This window comes from Chiloscyllium plagiosum, unplaced genomic scaffold, assembly GCF_037043375.1.
Source record: "Chiloscyllium plagiosum isolate Xiang-an unplaced genomic scaffold, Cpla_swu_hap1 HiC_scaffold_1, whole genome shotgun sequence".
In the NCBI taxonomy this organism is placed as follows: Eukaryota; Metazoa; Chordata; class Chondrichthyes; order Orectolobiformes; family Hemiscylliidae; genus Chiloscyllium; species Chiloscyllium plagiosum.
The window spans coordinates 39,140,547-39,160,390 of NW_028270139.1; the positions used below are offsets into that span (position 1 = coordinate 39,140,547).

The window sequence follows — 19,844 nt, forward strand, 5'->3', positions numbered from 1 at the left end:
CCATACCCCTACATTTACCCCTTACCTAACACTACGGACAATTTAGCACGGCCAATTCACCTGACCTGCACATCTTTGGACTGTGGGAGGAAACCGGAGCACCCAGAGGAAACCCACGCAGACACGGGGAGAATGTGCAAACTCCACACAGTCAGTCGCCTGAGGCGGGAATTGAACCCAGGTCTCTGGCGCTGTGAGGCAGCAGTGCTAACCACTGTGCCACCATGCCATCCTTTTTAAGTGCTCAGTCATGGGCCAGGAGCAGGTAGCCACAGTGTTAAATATTTTTAGTTCAAAGAGTGAAATTCAGTTACAAAATACAAGAAGAAATAATAGCCACCATACATACACACAGATTAGAATGAAAAGTGAGTCCAAAATCTAGCCCGAGTCTCAACTTATCATTGAATATTAATCAAGCCAAATCTATTGAATATTAATCAAAGGTGTAACATCTGTGATCTCCAGAATTACTCAGCAGGTTCATCTTTATGAAAGATGCCCAGCTTCTGTAACCGGCATGGCAGTAAGCACATTGCTATTGGCGTCATTGAAGAGGAAAGGCAGACAGGGTGCTCACAGAGGATCACCATCTCACAATATCTTGAGGTATCCGCCTGTCTCGGGCTTGGATGTGATCAGCAATGACTTGTCAGCACTTGTCCTGAAAGCTCATGCGTAAGCAATGTCCCAGAGAGTGGTGCTGCTTGTGGAGCTGTGCCATTACAAGCAGTCAACACTTTTAGCTCACAATGGGACATTTCTTAAGTAGAGATTGAAGAAATTGGGAGCTTTGGCCACCTTTTTGCTTAAGACCTTTAAATTTCATAGGAGATGGTGTCAACAGCTTTAGGAAAGGAATAATGAAGAAACCTAATGATAGAAATTCAGAAGTCACATGACACCAGGTTATAGTCTTACAAAGGGGCAGCACTCTGAAAGCATGTACAGACCTGTTGGACTGTCTATGCGGTGTCATGTGACTTCTGACTTTGTCCACCCTGGTGCAACATCGGCAACTCCACGTAATGAAAGAACTGTCACAGGAAATCTAACATTTTTGGAGAAATATTTTTACTTATTGGATTTTTTTTCGATAAGTCAAAAACTTAACTCTCCATTCAAATAAAGTAACAGAAACCATAGTTATCAATACATAGGGGAGAAAGTGAGGTCTGCAGATGCTGGAGATCAGAGCTGAAAATGTGTTGCTGGAACAGCCCTAGGAGGTCAGGCAGCATCCAGGGAACAGGAGAATCGACGTTTCGGGCATTAGCCCTTCTTCAGGAATGAGGAAAGTGTGTCCAGCACGCTAAGATAAAAGGTAGGGAGGAGGGACTTGGGGGAGGGGCATTGGAAATGCAATAGGTGGAAAGAGGTCAAGGTGAGGGTGATAGGTCAGACTGGGGTGGGGGCGGAGAGGTCAGGAAGAAGATTGCAGGTTAGGAAGGCGGTGCTGAGTTCGAGGGATTTGACTGAGACAAGGTGGGGGGAGGGGAAATGAGGAAACTGGTGAAATCCGAGTTCATCCCTTGTGGTTGGAGGGTTCCTAGGCGGAAGATGAGGCGCTCTTCCTCCAACCGTCGTGCTGTTGTGGTCTGGCGATGGAGGAGTCCAAAGACCTGCATATCCTTGGTGGAGTGGGAGGGGGAGTTGAAGTGTTGAGCCACAGGGTGGTTGGGTTGGTTGATCCGGGTGTCCCAGAGGTGTTCTCTGAAACGCTCCGCAAGTAGGCGGCCTGTCTCCCCAATATAGAGGAGGCCACATCGGGTGCAGAGGATGCAATAGATGATGTGTGTGGAGGTGCAGGTGAATTTGTGGCGGATATGGAAGTTTCCTTTGGGGCCTTGGAGGGAGGTGAGGGGGGGAGGTGTGGGTGCAAGTCTTGCACCTCCTGCGGTTGCAGGGGAAGGTGCGGGACTGGAGGTTGGGTTGGTGGGGGGTGTGGATCTGACGAGGGAGTCACGGAGGGAGTGGTCTTTACGGAATGCTGATAGGGGAGGGGAGGGAAATATATCCTTGGTGGTGGGGTCCGTTTGGAGGTGGCGGAAATTACGGCGGATGATATGCTGTACATGGAGATTGGTGGGGTGGTAGGTGAGGACCAGTGGGGTTCTGTCCTGGTGGCGGTTGGAGGGGCGGGGCTGAAGGGCGGCGGAGCGGGAAGTGGAAGAGATGCGGTGGAGAGCATCGTCGACCACGTCGGGGGGGAAATTGCGGTTCTTGAAGAAGGAGGCCATCTGGGTTGTGCGTTTTTGGAACTGGTCCTCCTGGGAGCAGATGCGGCGGAGACGAAGGAATTGGGAGAATGGGATGGCGTTTTTACAGGGGGCAGGGTGGGAGGAGGTGTAGTCCAGGTAGCTGTGGGAGTCGGTCGGTTTGTAGTAGATGTCCGTGTTGATTCGGTCGCTTGAGATAGAAATAGAAAGGTCGAGGAAGGGGAGGGAGGAATCTGAGACTGTCCAGGTGAATTTGAGGTCGGGGTGGAAGGTGTTGGTGAAGTGGATGGAACTGTTCAACCTCCTCGTGGGAGCACGAGGCGGCACCGATACAGTCATCGATGTAGCGGAGGAAAAGGTGGGGGGTGGGGCCAGTGTAGTTGCGGAAGATGGACTGTTCCACATATTCTACGAAGAGGCAGGCATACATAGGCAATGCCATCACACCATTCTGATGAATACAATTAGAATACCCACACTAGTGAACTATTCACGTCTGCTGATGCATTTATTAATAGTTCTGGAAGTTATTATTAAAGTTTTTTTGCTTCTGATGATGTAACACCATTTTTGAATGGAAAATTGGACGGTCTTGAGCAAAATCCTGATGGAGAAATACACAGAGTCTGATATCTGAATCATGACCCTTCACCTGAAGTTAGATTGAGGTAGTTAATAATCACCATTACTTGTGGTACAGGGGTTATGCCTCTCCCTTTGAGGCAGAATTCAAGTCCACCTGCTTCAGAGATATGTAACATCTCTCTACAGTTTTATAATAAATATATTTATATCTGCAACTTAATTACTCTCTTCCACTTCAGCTTAAAAAAAAGTTGCTTATTTTAAAAGAGTAACTATAAGTTTGGGGCAGTGTAACTGAATGGTCTCAAGCATGCGCCAGTCTCAATTGAAACATGATTTCAAATTATCCCACCAGCACAATTGCCAGTGGTTTGTTATGTCAGGTAATTTAAGGGAAAGCTGCATACTTCCCATTTACTGGGGTGGCACCTGAGGTAATAATACTTTGATTTCCATTCATCTTTTGACTTTTTTGTCACTGTTTCACCAGCAGCTGTTTGGACCATTGCAATTCATCTGAAAAGAGTAGCAAGAAGATTTGGTGGCTGCAAACCACTCCAACTAGCAGTTGCTAGTGGTCAGCACCCAGATTCCAAGATCACGTCTGCCAATTTCCAACATCAAAATTAAAAGTATCCTTCCATTAATTTAGAAGGAAAAAAAATAGAGATAATGTAGACTGAATTGTACAATTTTTGAATGAAGGGCAACAACAGAGATCTATTCTATGTAAAATAAACCTGGAGTAGTCCTTATACACGGTATCCAGAATCATATTCTAACACAACACATTTTCTATTAGGAACAGGTTAGAAGTCTGTTTTTGTTTTATTTCCAGGAGCCAGAATTTGAAAACTGATGTTCACTTCATTAACACAAGTCCAGATGGTGGAATCTTAACCCTGAAAACATGGGTACAATAATGACATCTTTTGAGCTTGAAGGATGAAATGAATGCTATGAAAACAGCTGGATGTCATCATCTGGCAAGTTGCTTAACTTTCAAATGTCATCAACTGAATTATGCATTAATTTGGTACAAGATAATGTCTGACACAAATGTGCTTGCACTTAGACAGATTCATTCCAAAAGGTATTGTCAGACTGAATTGTAAATTGGTCTTATATAACTGATGCCTGACAGTTTTGTTGAGAAGGAGATCAAATGGATGTGATGGTAAATAGAGTCTTCACAGGTTTTAAAATAATTTATTTCTGAAAACAGAACTAGGGTAAATAAATTGCATTTCAAATGCTAAACATCGGGTGGCAGCTCTGAATAACAAGAGCGAGTAAGTAGTTTCACCCTTACTCACCAAGACCAATTTTAAGACCAGATATAGTACAGTATCCACCCAGGAGATGCATTGTCTTTCACATAGATTTACTCATGCTTAATTTATTACTAATAAATCGATTCTTCACAACATATTAGAGGTTTAAAAAAAAAGGCACGAAATGAAGGCAGCGTCCCTAAAATCACCTATCTCCAATTTCAAACACCACCCCCCAAAAAAGATTTAATGCAATAATATTTTCTATCTAAAAATTCTCTTTTTCTCCTGAAGATTTTCACTCATGCTGTCTTATAAACATTTTTCTATATCTCACATGGCTAGGTTTTGACAGCAAATGTTGACAGGGTACTAGATCTACCACTCACTCATTCACTAACATGCTCGCATACTTTCTCTATTCGTAACAAATCTTTTGATAATATTAGAAGTAGAAACCTATGCCTGGAATCCTCCTTTGTAAACTAGGGCATTCTGCTGAAACTAACTTTATCCCTGTGACTTGCACTTTCTCGATTTGACCTGGCTGGAAAATTGAATTTACAGCCAGTCCTGCAAATGGATAAGTAAAACTGTTAAAATTCTAGTTCAAAATTGTCATGTGGATCAGATATAAATTAAAAGCAAGGATCAACCATATCATTATTATGGTTACAACAGTAAGTCAGGGCTGGGAATTCTGCAGTGAGCAACTCATCTCCTGTCTCAAAGTTTGTTCACCATCTAAAAGGGCTAAGGTCGGGAATGTAACAGAATTCTCTACACTTGCATGGAGTGCAGCTCCAAAAGTGTTGATGCCATCCAGGGCAGAGTAGCCTGATTCATTGGCACCCCATCCACCATCTCATTTACTCACTTCGCTACTGACAAGCAGTGGCAGAAGTGTGTGTCATCTACAATATGCACTACAGTAACTCAGCAACATTTCCTTGTCAGCAACTTTTAAATACATGATCTTTACCACATAGAAGGACTAGGGTAAAAAGTGCATGGAAACATCACCGCCTGCAAGTTCCCTTCCAGGCCACACAGCAGCCTGACTTAGAAATATATCATTGTAACTTTACTGTCACTAGGTCAAAATCGTCCCTAACAGCCTTGTAGATGGAACATAACCCCAAGGCCAGCAGTGGTCCACCTCCTTCTCAGAGCAATTAGAGATAATTCTAGCTTAGCCAGTGACATGCGCATGCTATGAACAAATGTTGAGAGGAAAGTTAATAAGGTGGCCAGTTTTTGAAATAATAGTGTAAAGTTGGTAATAATGCCTGATTTAGAGAAGCCAATTAGCCACAGGCCCTGTAATAAATTAAAACTGAGTAAGAATAGGAAGGAAAAGAAGTTGGGAAAAGAGCAAAACAGCAAGTGATTATTTGAAACTTTTCTTAAAAAAATACAATGTGTAGAATTAATATTACATAATGCTTTTGTTGCTTTCTGAGCAGCAACTTTACTGTTAAATTCAAAGTGAATTCACAAATATTGGAACTGCTGACTAAACTTACTGTTGTAGCTTCCTCAAACTTAATCCAGGATATCTGTGTCACAAACAAGTAGATATAGGGTGCATGATTTATACATACATATTTTAATATCATTTATTATATAAGTTTGGATTTTGACTTATGGATTTTCTCTGAGGTTTAATGATGAACTGCTTAAGTATGCATGGAATACGCTGCCTGTGGGAGTGGCAGAGTCAGAATCATTGGCGACCTTTAAGCGGCAATTGGATAGGTACATGGATGGGTGCTTAAGCTAGGACAAATGTTCGGCACAACATCGTGGGCCGAAGGGCCTGTTCTGTGCTGTATTGTTCTATGTTCTATTTCTGTAGCCATGGTAATTTCATTTACAACTGAAGTAGTGAGGATGACTCAGAATTGAGAGGAATATAGACAGGTTAGGTGAATGGGCAGAAGCTTGGCAGATGAAATATATGTGAAAATGCAAGGTTATGAAGGAAGAAGAACTGAATAATTAACTGGGAATAAACTGCAGAAAGCTTTGGGACATAGACATTTGGGATGATGCATGAATTACTAAAAGCAAGCATCCAAGTTCAGTTGATAATAGTAAAGGCAAATGGACTGCTGGCCTTTATTCTAAAAGAAATAGAATATTTTTTCAAAAAACAAAAGGTCTGGCTAAAATTTCCCTCTGAGTTACTCAATATCATCATCATAATTCACTATTCTCCCTAACTTGGTATCATCTGCAAATACAGAGATGTTGCCTTCAACACGAATCTCCAAATTGTTTTATATAAATCAGAAAAGGTAAGGATCCCAAGACTAATCTCTGGGGAATGCCACTTTCAACTTGTCTCCAATCTGAGAAATGCCCATCTATACCTAGCCTCTATATCCCATCTTTTATTCAACTTGTAATCAATGCTGCCAAGGACCCATCAATCCCAAACATTTCTAATATGCTAACCAACCTGCTATGTGGCTGTATCAAATGTTTTCTGAAAGCACTATCACTGCAAGTATCATATTAAAGAACACAAATTTGTCAGAAATGCCCTACCCTTGACAAAACCAATGTTGATTGTTTACTATTAACTTATTTTCTATATTTTTATAAGTATACATTTACCTTAACCTATATTATGGCCTTCATTTTTCTTATTATTGACAAGAAGCTGACAAGTCTATAGTTTCCAGGTTTATCCTTTGTCCCTTTAAGAAATGGTATCACACTTGCAATCCTCCCAGTGCCCTGGAACTGATCTTGTATTCAAACAGGCCTGGAAAATTACTGCCCACAGCTCTGCAATTTACTTCCTTACTTCTCACAGCATCCCATCCAAGCTTGGTGACTTGTCTATGTGGAATGCTGCCAGTTTTTTGGGGCCTCTTTATTATTTATGACAATGCAGCTCAGTTGCTCAAAGCCCACATTTTCAACTAGACCATTGTCACAGTTTTCTAATTTGGTAAAGACAGAAGCAAATACTTCTGTCATTCCCTTTGCTTCAGTATGCAGCTTACACTGCTGGTTCATTGTGGGATCCATTCCATCCTTCACTAATCTTTTATAATTAACAGGTTTGAAGAACATTTTATTTGCATTAGAGCAACCAGTCTTCCTTTCCCCATTCTTCCTCTTAACCTCCCTTATTCCAGCCTTAGTGCTTCTTCTGCATTAGAGATACTTTTCCTGATTTCTTTTGCTACTAGTATTATAATATCAGAATACATCATATACCTTTTCTTCCTTATTTTCTCATCTATATGCTTAGTCATTAGGGTACTCTAGCTTTGGATACTCCATATTTATTTCTCATGGGTATGTATCAAGCTTGTACCCTATTCATCAATGTTTTGAAATTCTCTCATTTTTCATCCACTTTTACCTATCAAAATGTATTTCCAATCAACCTGTGCAAGTTCAACTTTTAGACCCCCCCAAAATCAGTACTTTTCCAATCTGAGACCTTAATACTGACTTTTTTTAAATCCTTTCCCTGTTAATATTGAATCTTACTATATTATGATCGCTTTTTCCCAAATGCTCCCCTACTGTGTTCTCCCACTTGGCCTAGCTAATTTCTTAGGACCAGAGCCAGCACTGCTCCCTTCCTGGAAGGGCTGAAAAAGTATTGTACAAATTTTAGGAATATTTCTCTTCCATGCCCCACGCTCTAGCTTTTCCCAGCCTTCCTGAGGGTAATTGAAATCACCAACTATCACAACCCTACTTGTCCTGCAGATTCCAATAATCTGCCTTCAAATGCTCTCTTCTAACTTTCTTCCCATTATTTGGAGGTCTATGAGAAACATCCAACAAGGTCACTGTTCCCTTCCTGTTTCTCACCTCCAACCAGACAGAATCTGGATCTTCTTCAAAGGCAATGATATTATCTTTAACCAAGACTGTTACACTATATCCCTTTTTACCCACCCTGATTTTACTAAAAGCCCCATCTTTTCTGAACAGCTTTCTCCTTTCTTAAAAGTGATCCCAATGTCCCAAAAATCTAAACACCACCTTCTACAATATCCCTCAAGCAACACAATTAACTCCAATTTGCTTTTGCTCTAATAGTGAAGCACATGGGACAGGTATGACTACCCTAGAGGCCCCAACCCCTAATCCTACAAGTTATCACCATATCACTGTGGCTCATGTGAGAACTAACCACTGGTTGTTCACCCTCACTTTCTAATAGTTTAACCAGCCATTTCCTTACAGCCCAGAGGCAACAGCCGATATGGGACTGACTATCTCTGCTATAAGTTAGACTGTCTATCCCTCAAACAGTTGAGTCACCCATTACTATTACCTTTCTAATCTATGTACCGACCTCCCTCTTTTCCCAGAGTAGCTTCATGCACCAAGGTACAGTGGTTTTCCCTCAAGTCAGCCACCCCGAACTCAATCATGTTGCTCACTGAATAGGCATCTAAAATCTCATACCTGTTAAAAAACTCCAAGGAGTCCTCTGTTTCCTGTACCTGCCATCTCTACTCTCCTCTATCTGCCTATGATATGGAGCCATCTCACACTGATGTAATTGTTCCTAAAACCTCTCTCCTTCCTGTATGGTGTGCAGTGAAGACAATCGCTGCTCCTAATCAACCGTGTTGTTCAACGTACCTTTTGGTACTTCATGCAAATGCTCATCTTGTGGATCCCTAATCTCCCAAAATCTTACATGCTACACACATCACAAGCTTTCCCAGCACCCCTGAAATTTTTACTGGTCAAGACAATGCAACTGCTAAGGCTCTGCTATTTCTAAGCCACAAACCCATTTGTGAAAACCAAAACATAAAATAACATTGAAATTCTCTACCCTCATAGGCTTGTTCCTATTTTTTATGAATTATCCTTACACAAAAATATCAGAAATAGACACAACCTTTGAACAGATCACCTCAACAAAGAATAGAATAATACTGCATCACAGATTTTAAATTAAAAGAGAAACATTTTGCCAGATGACAGTGACATTGGGAAGTCCAAATTTAACACCCTTCTCTTGTTTCCCTGCCATGGTGATAGTAACCTTTTTGAGCAATTTTTTTTGCATAAACAATTTACACATTTCAAAAAAATCTGTCAAAACAGGAATTTTCAGTGTTCACTACAGGACATCAAAATGGGAGAATGACCATAAAAGGAAATCTAGCCATCGCAAAAATGTTAGTGATTTATTGCTGTCAATTGAAATGGTCTGAATCAGTAAAAATGTTCTTGGTGTTCAACTACGGCAGTAATATGGTAGAACTTGAAGGAATGCAATAAACTGCTGTAGCGCCATTACATACAACTTGCTGTGTATGCACATCTGGCAGTAAATCTATCCAGTTGACTGTGATATTAAGGGCAACAAACCTTTGTCATAGAAAAGATTTTCTCCAACTGTTGGCCTGACAAAAACCAACAAGTTTATCTACATGATGTCAGTGTCTGGGTCTTGTACAACTAATGTAAAAGCAATTAATGTTTTTAAACTTTACACATCCCCAATCTGCCTTATTTCAGGCATCACGTGCATGAATAAGATTTTCTTTTTAGTTCAAATTGCTGTTTGCTCATGAAGCATATCATAGGCCAACTCTCTATTCCACAATTAAAATGGAATTTTATTATCTGCCACATTGGGACCTTCAGTCCATTTCCTTAGAACTTCAGCCTGTGCTCTGGATTGCTACTTTAGTGACGTTACAACTACTCACTGCCTCCCTCAAAGAATAGGGCTTTATTTAGAAGAACTAGAGACTTTTGACATATTTTCACTGACATAAAAATAACTGGACTGTCAAGGTACCAGAAGCTTTGAAATAAAATCAAAAATATTTTTCCACTGGTCAATGCCATGGTAACCAGAGGAAGTTAAGTCAAAGGGATAAGTTAAGAAAATGGTTTCTCATCCAACTAACACAACCCACTGATAAAGTGAATGTACCAACCAAAACAGAACAAGGAAAGAAAATAAGTGCTTACATCCTCAAAATGAGATTTCTCTGTTTCAGGTAGAATAGCTATGTCAATATTTTACCTGCACAGCATTCTGGCTATGAGGGCTACTCCACAGTTTGCTATCACATTACTATATAAAAATGTTCTTACATATTCTAGGAGTGGTGTTATCCAGTGGCTAATTGTTGAGTGGGTTATTTTTTAAAAATGTCTTAAGCACAGTGGTAGCTAGCCAACAACAGACATTAAGAACATTAGACAAAATTTTCACTCTGCTTCTCTCTCCACAAGCACTGCCAGACTTGCTGAGATCCTCCAGCACTGTTTTTATTTAGGAACAGTAACCTTACAGATAAAAGGATGGCAGACTGTATTTAGGGTTCCCTTTCTTGCCCTTCCCTGGACTGGTTCTGTTCTAACACCTTAGCTCCACATCTGCACTGATCTGTGGAAAGCAAACAACACTGAGACAGTTTGTGTACAGTTCTGACTGTGGTCTGCCAGGAGCAGCCTCTTCCTGTCTGGTCGTAACTTTCTTATTCCCATGACTTAATATCTGATTTGCTGAACAACCTATTAATTGAGCATACTGAAATGGCCTCTTTTCACATTGTAGGGATTCTATAAATTAAGTAGCTGACATTACAATTTAGAATGAAAAATAGTTGACAAAAGTGCACACAAATGTAGGTTTTTAATATATTATACAGACAATATCAATGCCTCAATTATAACAAGTTACAAATCTTATTTGTATACAAAGATTGAGACTCAACAAAACTTTTCCTCAAGCTACAAAAGTCTTCAATGTTACTCAGCACTGCCAATAAAAATAGTTAAATTTTATTGCGTTTGAAATGTCATAATTCAACCACTTCAAATAATTCATAAATGATAATAAAGCAAAAAGTCACAAAATAATTTAATTCAAACGAACATAATATTTTGGATTTTTAATTTAGTTTTTAAACAACATTCATGCTTTCAATTATAACAATGAACCTACTTCAATGGAAAAATATTTGCTAAGAATGTTAAAGACTACTAATTTTAGATCAGTTTATAAAATCTTTCTGAACAATATTTTCAAAACAGTGCATTACTTAAATATGCTTAAGGGTTAAATAAGGACAAGTGAATTTTCCTTGTTGACATTTTATTTATCAGCTTAATACTATAGAATTTGTTACTTAGCCTGAAGCATTCGCAAAAATATATTGTTTCTGTGTGCTACCTCTCATGATGACTAAACTATAGCTTGAAATACTCTGAATGCCAACACTTCTTACTGCTACCAGACTGGATTCTCCCAAAAATAATTTGGTAGATAACTGTTCTATATGTATTTGTTTTCTCCCATCTCTTTCCCAGTCAAAACAGAGGTTTATTTCTGTCCCTCTGTCTGATTGACAATTCTTCAACGAAGAGGTCTTTGTAACCATAGATTAAGCCAGGGCAGAAATTATCCTTGTGTGTTAAACTCCCTGTTTGGGGAAGTACATTCCATGAGGAACCTGGCTGTAATTAGGGCTTAATGTGCAAAAATACAGAAACACTCAGTTTTTCCAAATTTAAAGAGGAGAAATGTATTATTCCTTTGCTTCATTCATTCTCAAAAATCCATAATAACTCTCCTTTAAGAAAATAAAACTGCAAGGAGAAATACACCAAAGTAAATATTCAGAGCTGATACATAGAGATCTGTAGGAATGTCAACTTATGCAATATTTAAGATGTGTTTTCTTTCTCAAAGTATTTATGAAATATACAATAGCACTACTACCGAAAATCTTAGTCCACTTTCTGACTCCCCAGACATGTCTAATTTTGAAATTGCTATTGCTTTCAATTTGTGCAGCGGTGCAAATCACTGATGAGGATACAGGCAGTTTGGCCATTAAACAAGTAGTGCACTATTGCATTTAACTCCACAAAACAATAATTATTGCTTAACAAATTTCTCATTGAAAACATGGGTAATTATATGTAGCTTAAAAGGTTTGCAGAAAAAAACAAGGCCACACACTTACCACAAATGGCTTAAAACTGGGGCAGAGAAGGGAGAGGAATACATTTAGTATTCCTTTAAAAAGAGATTTTAGAACCAACCCATTTTTCAATGTGAAAAAAATCTACAACATTTATGCTTTTGACAGATCACATTTTAAAACTGCCACGAAGCTTGTTTTTCTTCTGCATCTCGTTTTGCTATCATATTACAAAGGTATATTAAAATAAGATTTATTTGTCCACAGCCAATATTGCAGAGCTCAATCTTAGATTTATAATGAGAAATTCAATTCACAAAGTGAATGCATAGTGCATTCAATCCTGCCTTAAACAGTTCCAAAGGAACAGCAATGCAAATGAAATGGGGGTTGAAGGCCAACAGGATAGTATCAACACCTAGAATCATTCTGACAAATAAAATCTACCTGTAAGAAAATGCCATGCATTTTATATATCAAACAAAACAATTACAGGGCACATGATCAATTCTCCCTGCCTTTGCTTTCATTTTGTAATAATTGATTGACCAGAATGGAAACATTCTTCTAAGATTATTTTCTCGATTGTATTCCACGACATTTGTAAGTGTCACATGCAGTCAACAACATTGCTGGACCCTTGACCCACATCTCTAATTTGGCTAACCAGAGAGGCGCACACAGCAACTCCAGCTCCAGCCCTGCAGTGTGAAATGGATCCAACTAACTCCCACCTATATAAGAAAGTAAAAAGGGAAAATACATTATGAAAAGCATCAGCTAATAAATCCATTGAATTTCCTCCTTTTCAGGAAGAGATTATCCATATTAACGCTTACTATTCTGGTTTACTTATTTTAAGAGTGCATCCTGATAATTTTCTCTCTCATGTAAATATTCTCATCATGTTGTGATACATCCAGCAAGGAAACTAACTGCAGGCGACTAAAAAGGATTAACATGAATAAACAATCCATGTTAGCAATGTATTAAGAGGGAAAATATTTTAAAATACTTAACATGGGAAATGTGAAATTATGTTGGTAGAAAGAATAGTAAAACAATTTTTTAAATGATAAAGAAATATGAGTAAATATTGATATGAAGAGAAATTTAGACAAACCCAAACACCAATCACAGCAAGAAATGAGAAAACAAATAATATGTTTGCCTTAAATAAAAGCAGAAGTTACTGGAGAAAAACAGAAAAGGAGGAATATTGGACTCCACAGATGCTACCAGACTGAGTTTTTCAGCACATTTTTCTCATTATTCAGATTTTCAGAATTCTCAGCACTTTGTTTTATAATATGGTAGCTTTTAAGTCTTTATTGCAAAGCAGCTGGAGTGCAAGTATAAGAAAGTCTCTTTGCAATTATGAAAGACTTGTTGAGGCCATTGGATGGACTTTCAATCTCTCTTCCTAAGAAAGGTTAACCTTGCCTCACAGGGAGAGCAATGAAAATTGTCTCAATTGATTCCTAAAATGAAATGGTTGTTATGAGAACAGATCAAGTAATATAGCCTACATTGAAGTAAAGAAGAGAGATATTTGAAATGTATTAAATTCTTCAAGGGCTTACAAGTTTAAATTCAAAAGGCAGTTTCTGTTGGTTGAAGAACCTGCACCAAGAAGCTGTATTCTCAGGACATTAAATCAACTATTTAGGACCAGGAGGATGAGGAGTAACTTCTTCATTAAGAGAGCTGAGATGTTTTGGGGTTCTTGCCCCAAAGGGCCATGGATGCTCACTCATTGCCTACTTTTAATGCTGTCATCAATAGTGTTTTGGAACATTAAGGGAATAAATGACTATAGAAAAGTGGTGTGCAAGCAGAATCTCAACTGGGATCGTTTTGCAAGGTGGAGCTACCTTGAGGGACCATATGGCTACTCTTGCTCCTATTTTCTCAAAGGTAGTAGGCACAAGGAGTATCAACAACTATTAGACCACACAGGGGTAAAATATAATCAATTCATTGTTATGTACTAATATTCAATGCCAAAACAACCAAACCATAATACACAGTTAATTTCACAGCAGTTATTCCATCACAAACATTCCATCACAGTGGATTTTCATTAGTAAATAAAGTGGTCTGTGGTGGCATGAATTTTAAAAGCATTTGCAGTAGGAACAAATGCAACAGCATATGATTCACTCTCCAAAAATGATGCAGAGAAGATTGCTGTGATTGGATTACTCAGGAGGGTGAGGGAGAATCATGGTATAAATGATCTGCTTCATCAAATAACATTATGAAAATGGTCTGTATAACACTGACAGGAGACTTGAGAATTCAAATTTGTAAACATTGTGGATCACAGTATGCTTACATTGCAAAGATCTAATAGTGGGTGAGATTGTGCTCTCACTCATTTTAAAATGTTGGGAAAGAACAAATTCACTGCATGAAAATCACTTTTCTTTCATTTTATTGATTATATATTAGATTACAATGTCAAAAACATGATGTTGGAAAAACACAGCGAGTCAGGCAGCATTGGAAGAACAGGAGAGTCGAGGTTTCAAGCGTGAGCTCTTCATCAGGAATGACGGGGTGGCCCAGGTGGGCTGACAGATAAATGGTGGTTGTGGTGGTGGTGGTGATGCAGGGGGGTGGGGGGGGGGGGGGGGGGGGAGGGGAAGGAAGGTAGCTGGGAATGGTGATAAGTAGATGAAGGCAGGGGTGATGGTGACAGGTTGGAGGAAAGGGTGGAATGGATAGGTGGACAGGTCAGACAATTCAAGAGGGCCGTGCTGAGTTGGCAGGTTTGATCTGGGATAAGGTGGGGGAAGGGGGTGGTGGGGGAAGGGGAAGGTGGGGGAAGGGGAAGGTGGGGGAAGGGGAAGGTGGGGGAAGGGGAAGGTGGGGGAAGGGGAAGGTGGGGGGAAATGAGGAAACCAGTGAAATTGACATTGATCCTGTGTGGTTGGAGGGTCCCAAAGAGGAAGAGGAGGTGTTCTTCCTCCAGGCGTCGGGTGGCTAGACTTTGGTGGTGTGGAGGAGGCCCAGGACTTGCACGTCCTTGGGGGAGTGGAAGCGGAGTTAAAGTGTTCGGCTACAGGGCAGTGGGTTGTTTAGTGCATGGGCCCCAAAGATGCTTTCTGAAACATTCTACAAGTTGACATCCTGTATCCCCAACGTAGAGAAGACCACATCAAGAGCAATTGACACAGTAGAAGGTGTGTGTGGAAGTACAGGTACATCTGTCAGACATGGAAGGATCCTTGGGGGCCTTGGACGGATGGGAGGCATGCAGCATGGGTTCTGCATTTCTCGCAGTGATAGGGGAAGGTGACACAAGTAGAGGTTAGATTGGTGGGACGTGTGGACCTTACAAGGGAGTCACTGAGGGAATGGCCTCTGCGGAATACAGATATGGGTGGGGAGGGAAATATATCCCTGGTGGTGGGGTCTGTGTGTCAGTGGCAGAAATGGCGGAGATGATACCGGTTGTATCCGGAGGTTGTGGGGTGGTAGGTGAGGACCATAGGGGGGTTTTGCCCTTGTTGCAGTTGAAGGGGTGGGGTTCAAGGGCAGAGGTACGGGAAGTGGAGAAGATGCGTTGGAGTGCATCATCGACTACGTAGGAGGGGAAACTGTGGTCCTTGAGGAAGGAGCCTATCTGGGATGTTCTATGGTGGAATTGATCCTCTTGGGAGCAGATGTGATGGAGGTGGAGGAATTGGGAATAAGGGATAGCATTTTTACAAGGGGAGATGTAGTCCAGGTAGCTGTGGGAGTCAGTGTGTTTGAAGTAGACGTCTGTGTTGAGTTGGTCACCGAAGATGGAGATGGAGAGATCCAGAAAGGGAAGGGGAAGTGTCTGAGATGGTCCAGGTGAACTGGAAGTCAGGGTGGAAGGTGTTCATGAAGTTGGTGAACTGTTCAACCTCCTTACGAGAGCAGAAGGTGGCACCGATACAGTCATCGACAGTGGAGGAAAAGGTGGGGAATGGTGCTGGTTTAGCTGTGGAAAATAAACTGTTCCACGTAACCGATAAAGAGGCAGGCATAGCTGGGGCCCATGCGGGTTCCCATAGCTACCCCTTTGGTCTGGAGGAAGTGGAAGGATTCAAAGGGGAAAATGCTGAGATTGAGGACCAGTTCAGCCATTTGAATGAGCATGTCAGTGGAAAGGTACTGGTTGGGTTGGCGGGACCGCAAGAAACAGAGGGCTTGGAGGCCTTCACCACGGCAGATGGATGCATACAGGGTCTGGATGTCCATGGTGAAGTTGAGGTGTTGGGGGCCAGGGAAACAAAATTCATGGAGGTGGTGCTCAATTTAGCCCTTCAACTTGAATCTATCAGGGAAGGGCAAATTGTATTTCAGAACCCGAGTCCATAACACCAATTGTACAAGTAATATAACATTTGTAACAATACAAGAGAGGTGCAGAAAGATTAAGTTTGAAATTTTGTGTACAGGTAGACTGTAAAAGGTAAAGATTCTTGTCTTTTTCAAATTCCAACTTATGTAAATACAGTAATTTGGAGGGCAATCAATATTTTCCTTTCTAGAATGTTCAGTAATGGACGAAGTTGCAAAAAGGATCACAACATTCAACACAAGGTAAAAAGCTCAATTCCAACAATGGTACATATTGATGATCAACATAGAAACTGATGATCAACAGACATACATATTTACCTGTTCATCACTGGATCATAAGCTTCCACTGTATTCAGATAAATATTTCCATTGTGCCCACCAACCGCAAAGATTTTACCCATTAGAGTCGCAACCCCAACGCCACCACGGGGTGTTGTAAGCTCTGCCACATACTCCCACTTATTTGTACGTGGATCAAATCGTTCCACAGAGCTGAGTGGAGAGTTATCATCAAAACCACCTAAATTAAAAACAAATAGATTTAGACTGCAAAGGGGATAAAAACGAAATGCTGTAATGGTACAAGAACAAGAAACATCACCATTGGGACGCAGGCTGAACTCTTTTCCAGCATTGTATCTTGGAACACAGGATGCACTGAAATCAACCAACCAACTCAAATTGTTAAAAAGAAAAACACTACTGACAGGCCTTTCACTGGATCACTACTGTGCGCAACACAGTGACAAAGTACAATTGCAGTGCCACTTGCCCCACAACAGAAAGGTAAAAGGAAAAGAAAGCTTATCAACTCAAAAAACAGAAACACAATAAAATCATTGCATATGAGAAAATTAAAGTTGCTTCATAAATTTGAGAATAGAAAAAGGTTTTAGTAATTTTCATGTAATAGAGTCAAATTAACAAATCAATACAGCAGCACTTCCAATACTAATTCAAAGCCAGCCCAACCCTGAGAACATGCTGCATTTTCTTCTGTGCAGACAGTGGGGTGGAACCAAATGAAGCTTCATGCTTCTCCAATCAAGCATGTTCTCAAATTCTATTTCCCAAAAAATAAAATTAAGGACAAATTTATCTCTTGTTCACCATTTATGAATTAAACTATGCAACAAGGCATTAATTTCTATTGAGTTAGAAAATGCATTTTATGACTGAAGGGAAAAACAGTGGAAGATTGGACTCAGAATTATGCCTTTCAAGTAGATGACAATCATATTGCAACCATATTATTGTGATGGAGTATAATTTAGGGTATTTAATTGAATTAAAGTTCACTGAAAGCAGGTTGCACTCACTGCTAGTAACATTCCTATCTTCTTCTCATCCCTCACTTCTTTTCTAATCTTCATGTGTTGTGTAAGTCAAAAAGAATGTATAAAGCACAGTCACATGTACATAAATATATATACACAGCACACATTTTATCTGATTTGTCCCCATACTGAATTTGAAGATAGAAATGACCATATTATTAAGTCACTATCTTAATTTCATTTGATTCTTGTTTTCAATGAACCATTTGTTAAAAGTATATCAATACGCAAGATTTTTACTTGCCTACTATGTATAAGCAACCGTTTAATTCACCAACTCCATTTCCAGCTCTTCTTTGTCCCATGTCCTTCATTTCTATCCATTTATCCAAGTAGGGATCATATCTTTCAATGCTAGACAAAGATACCATGCCATCGTTCCCACCAACAGCATACACATGGCTCTAAACGAAGAAATGAGCAAACGTTTGGCCACAGTTATATCATGAAACAGGAAAACGGTAGAACAAAATCACATTGAGGCAACAACATTTGCTACAGACAGAAGTTTGGCATTGTACTCTTACAGATTTGTTAAAACAAGATATGACAGAGTTGAAAGTCATGTTTTAGACCATAGTCTTCAAAAAAATGACTAAATACTACAAAGGTTAAATAAATTGAGACAACTTACTGTCTTCTCTGGGGTTTATGCTTGAAATGACCTAAAGTGCATACATATTTCCTCTTTTCTGTTTAGTTACTAAGTGTAGTGATCGAGACATCACCCCCAAATTTGGAAAGACCACCAGACAGTCCAGGAGGGCTAACAGCCTTATTTACAACTTCTTTAGGAGTTCCTTTGAAATAACATCATAAAATGAATTCAAATTCTTGAATTCATTTCACAAGCATTCAGATGGGCTCATCCATACCAGTTACTATTCTCCACACATACCACCTTCATTTCTTTATCTAATCCCATCAAATATATCCTCTTTGTTGTGTTTATCTAGATTCCCTTTGAAGGTAACTGTGCCTTTACATCAACCAGTGCCTCTGGTAACATTTTGGAAATATTAACCATTCACTGGGTAAAGAGGTTTCTCCTGAAAACCAACAGTCCAAGGTACTGATTTCACCCTTCTTCATTTCAATATTTGCCCCCCATTAAATCCTTTTTAATCTAAAATGCCTCCATTTACTCTCCAATCTTCACTTTTCTACAGAAAAGGTCCTTAATATATTTAAAATTCCCTGCTAGGGATAGCCTCTCAGTTCTGGTATATTTGCAATATTTTACTTTAGGTTATTCTCCAGTGTCTCTAGATTCTTTGTATAACATGTGCACAATACAATTTGGGTCTAAATCAAGGATCTAAGTTTAATGTAAATTTGAAAAACAGGTTTTCCCTCTCAAAACAAACTCATACTTTTTTTAAAAGTTTGTAGATTTAGGATTCATAATCATAACTTATCTAGAAATTTCAAACAGTCTTCACTGCATTGTGGGATGTGATTAACATGGATTACGTAAAATGTAATAATAATCTTGAAATGTTCAGAAATAAGCATTACCAGAAACACAAAATACAAGTTAATAAGTTATGTAGTACTCACTCTGAGTGCAACTGAACCCACACCACCCCTTGGTGTGTTCATTGCTGCCACGGTGCTCCACAGGTCAGAGTCTATATCATATCTCTCAACATCACTAAAGCATGTATGGTCATCTAGACCTCCAATGGCATAAATTGGACCCCCAAGGGAAGCCAGAGAAATACCTCTCCTGAAGATATTAAAGTAATATCAATTTCAGAACTGAACCAAGACATCAGAATCATATCAAGCTTTTAGATTACTTAAGATTACTTACAGTATGGAAACAGGCTCTTCGGCCCAACAAGTCCACACTGACCCTCCAAACAGCAACGCACCCAGACCCATTCCCCTACAATTACCCCTTCACCTAACACTATGGGCAATTTAGCATGACCAATTCACCTAACCTGCACATTTTTGGACTGTGGGAGGAAACCGGAACACCCGGAGGAAACCCACGCAGACACGGGGAGAATGTGCAAACTCCACACAGACAGTTGCTTGAGGCAGGAACTGAACCCGGGTCTCTGGTGCTGTGAGGCCGCAGTGCTAACTACTGTGCCACTGTGCCGTCCTTTACTATATATAAAATACACTTTTTAA

At 39.9% G+C, this 19,844-nt stretch overlaps 1 protein-coding gene across 5 annotated transcripts in view; it reads right to left on the reverse strand.

Annotated features, from left to right (window-relative positions):
- Positions 1–10,708: 10,708 nt before the first annotated feature.
- Positions 10,709–19,844, reverse strand: part of klhl8 (kelch-like family member 8) — a 28,501-nt gene continuing 19,365 nt past the window's right edge. For all 5 annotated transcript variants that reach the window (XM_087985965.1, XM_043695774.2, XM_043695754.2 and 2 more), the window contains 4 exons: positions 19,260–19,428; positions 17,944–18,103; positions 16,681–16,882; positions 10,709–12,755 (listed from right to left, as the gene is read on the reverse strand). In XM_087985965.1, the coding sequence (XP_087842091.1) occupies positions 12,632–12,755; positions 16,681–16,882; positions 17,944–18,103; positions 19,260–19,428 (655 nt within the window). In that variant the 3' untranslated portion in view covers positions 10,709–12,631. The remainder of the gene's footprint in view (positions 12,756–16,680; positions 16,883–17,943; positions 18,104–19,259; positions 19,429–19,844) is intronic.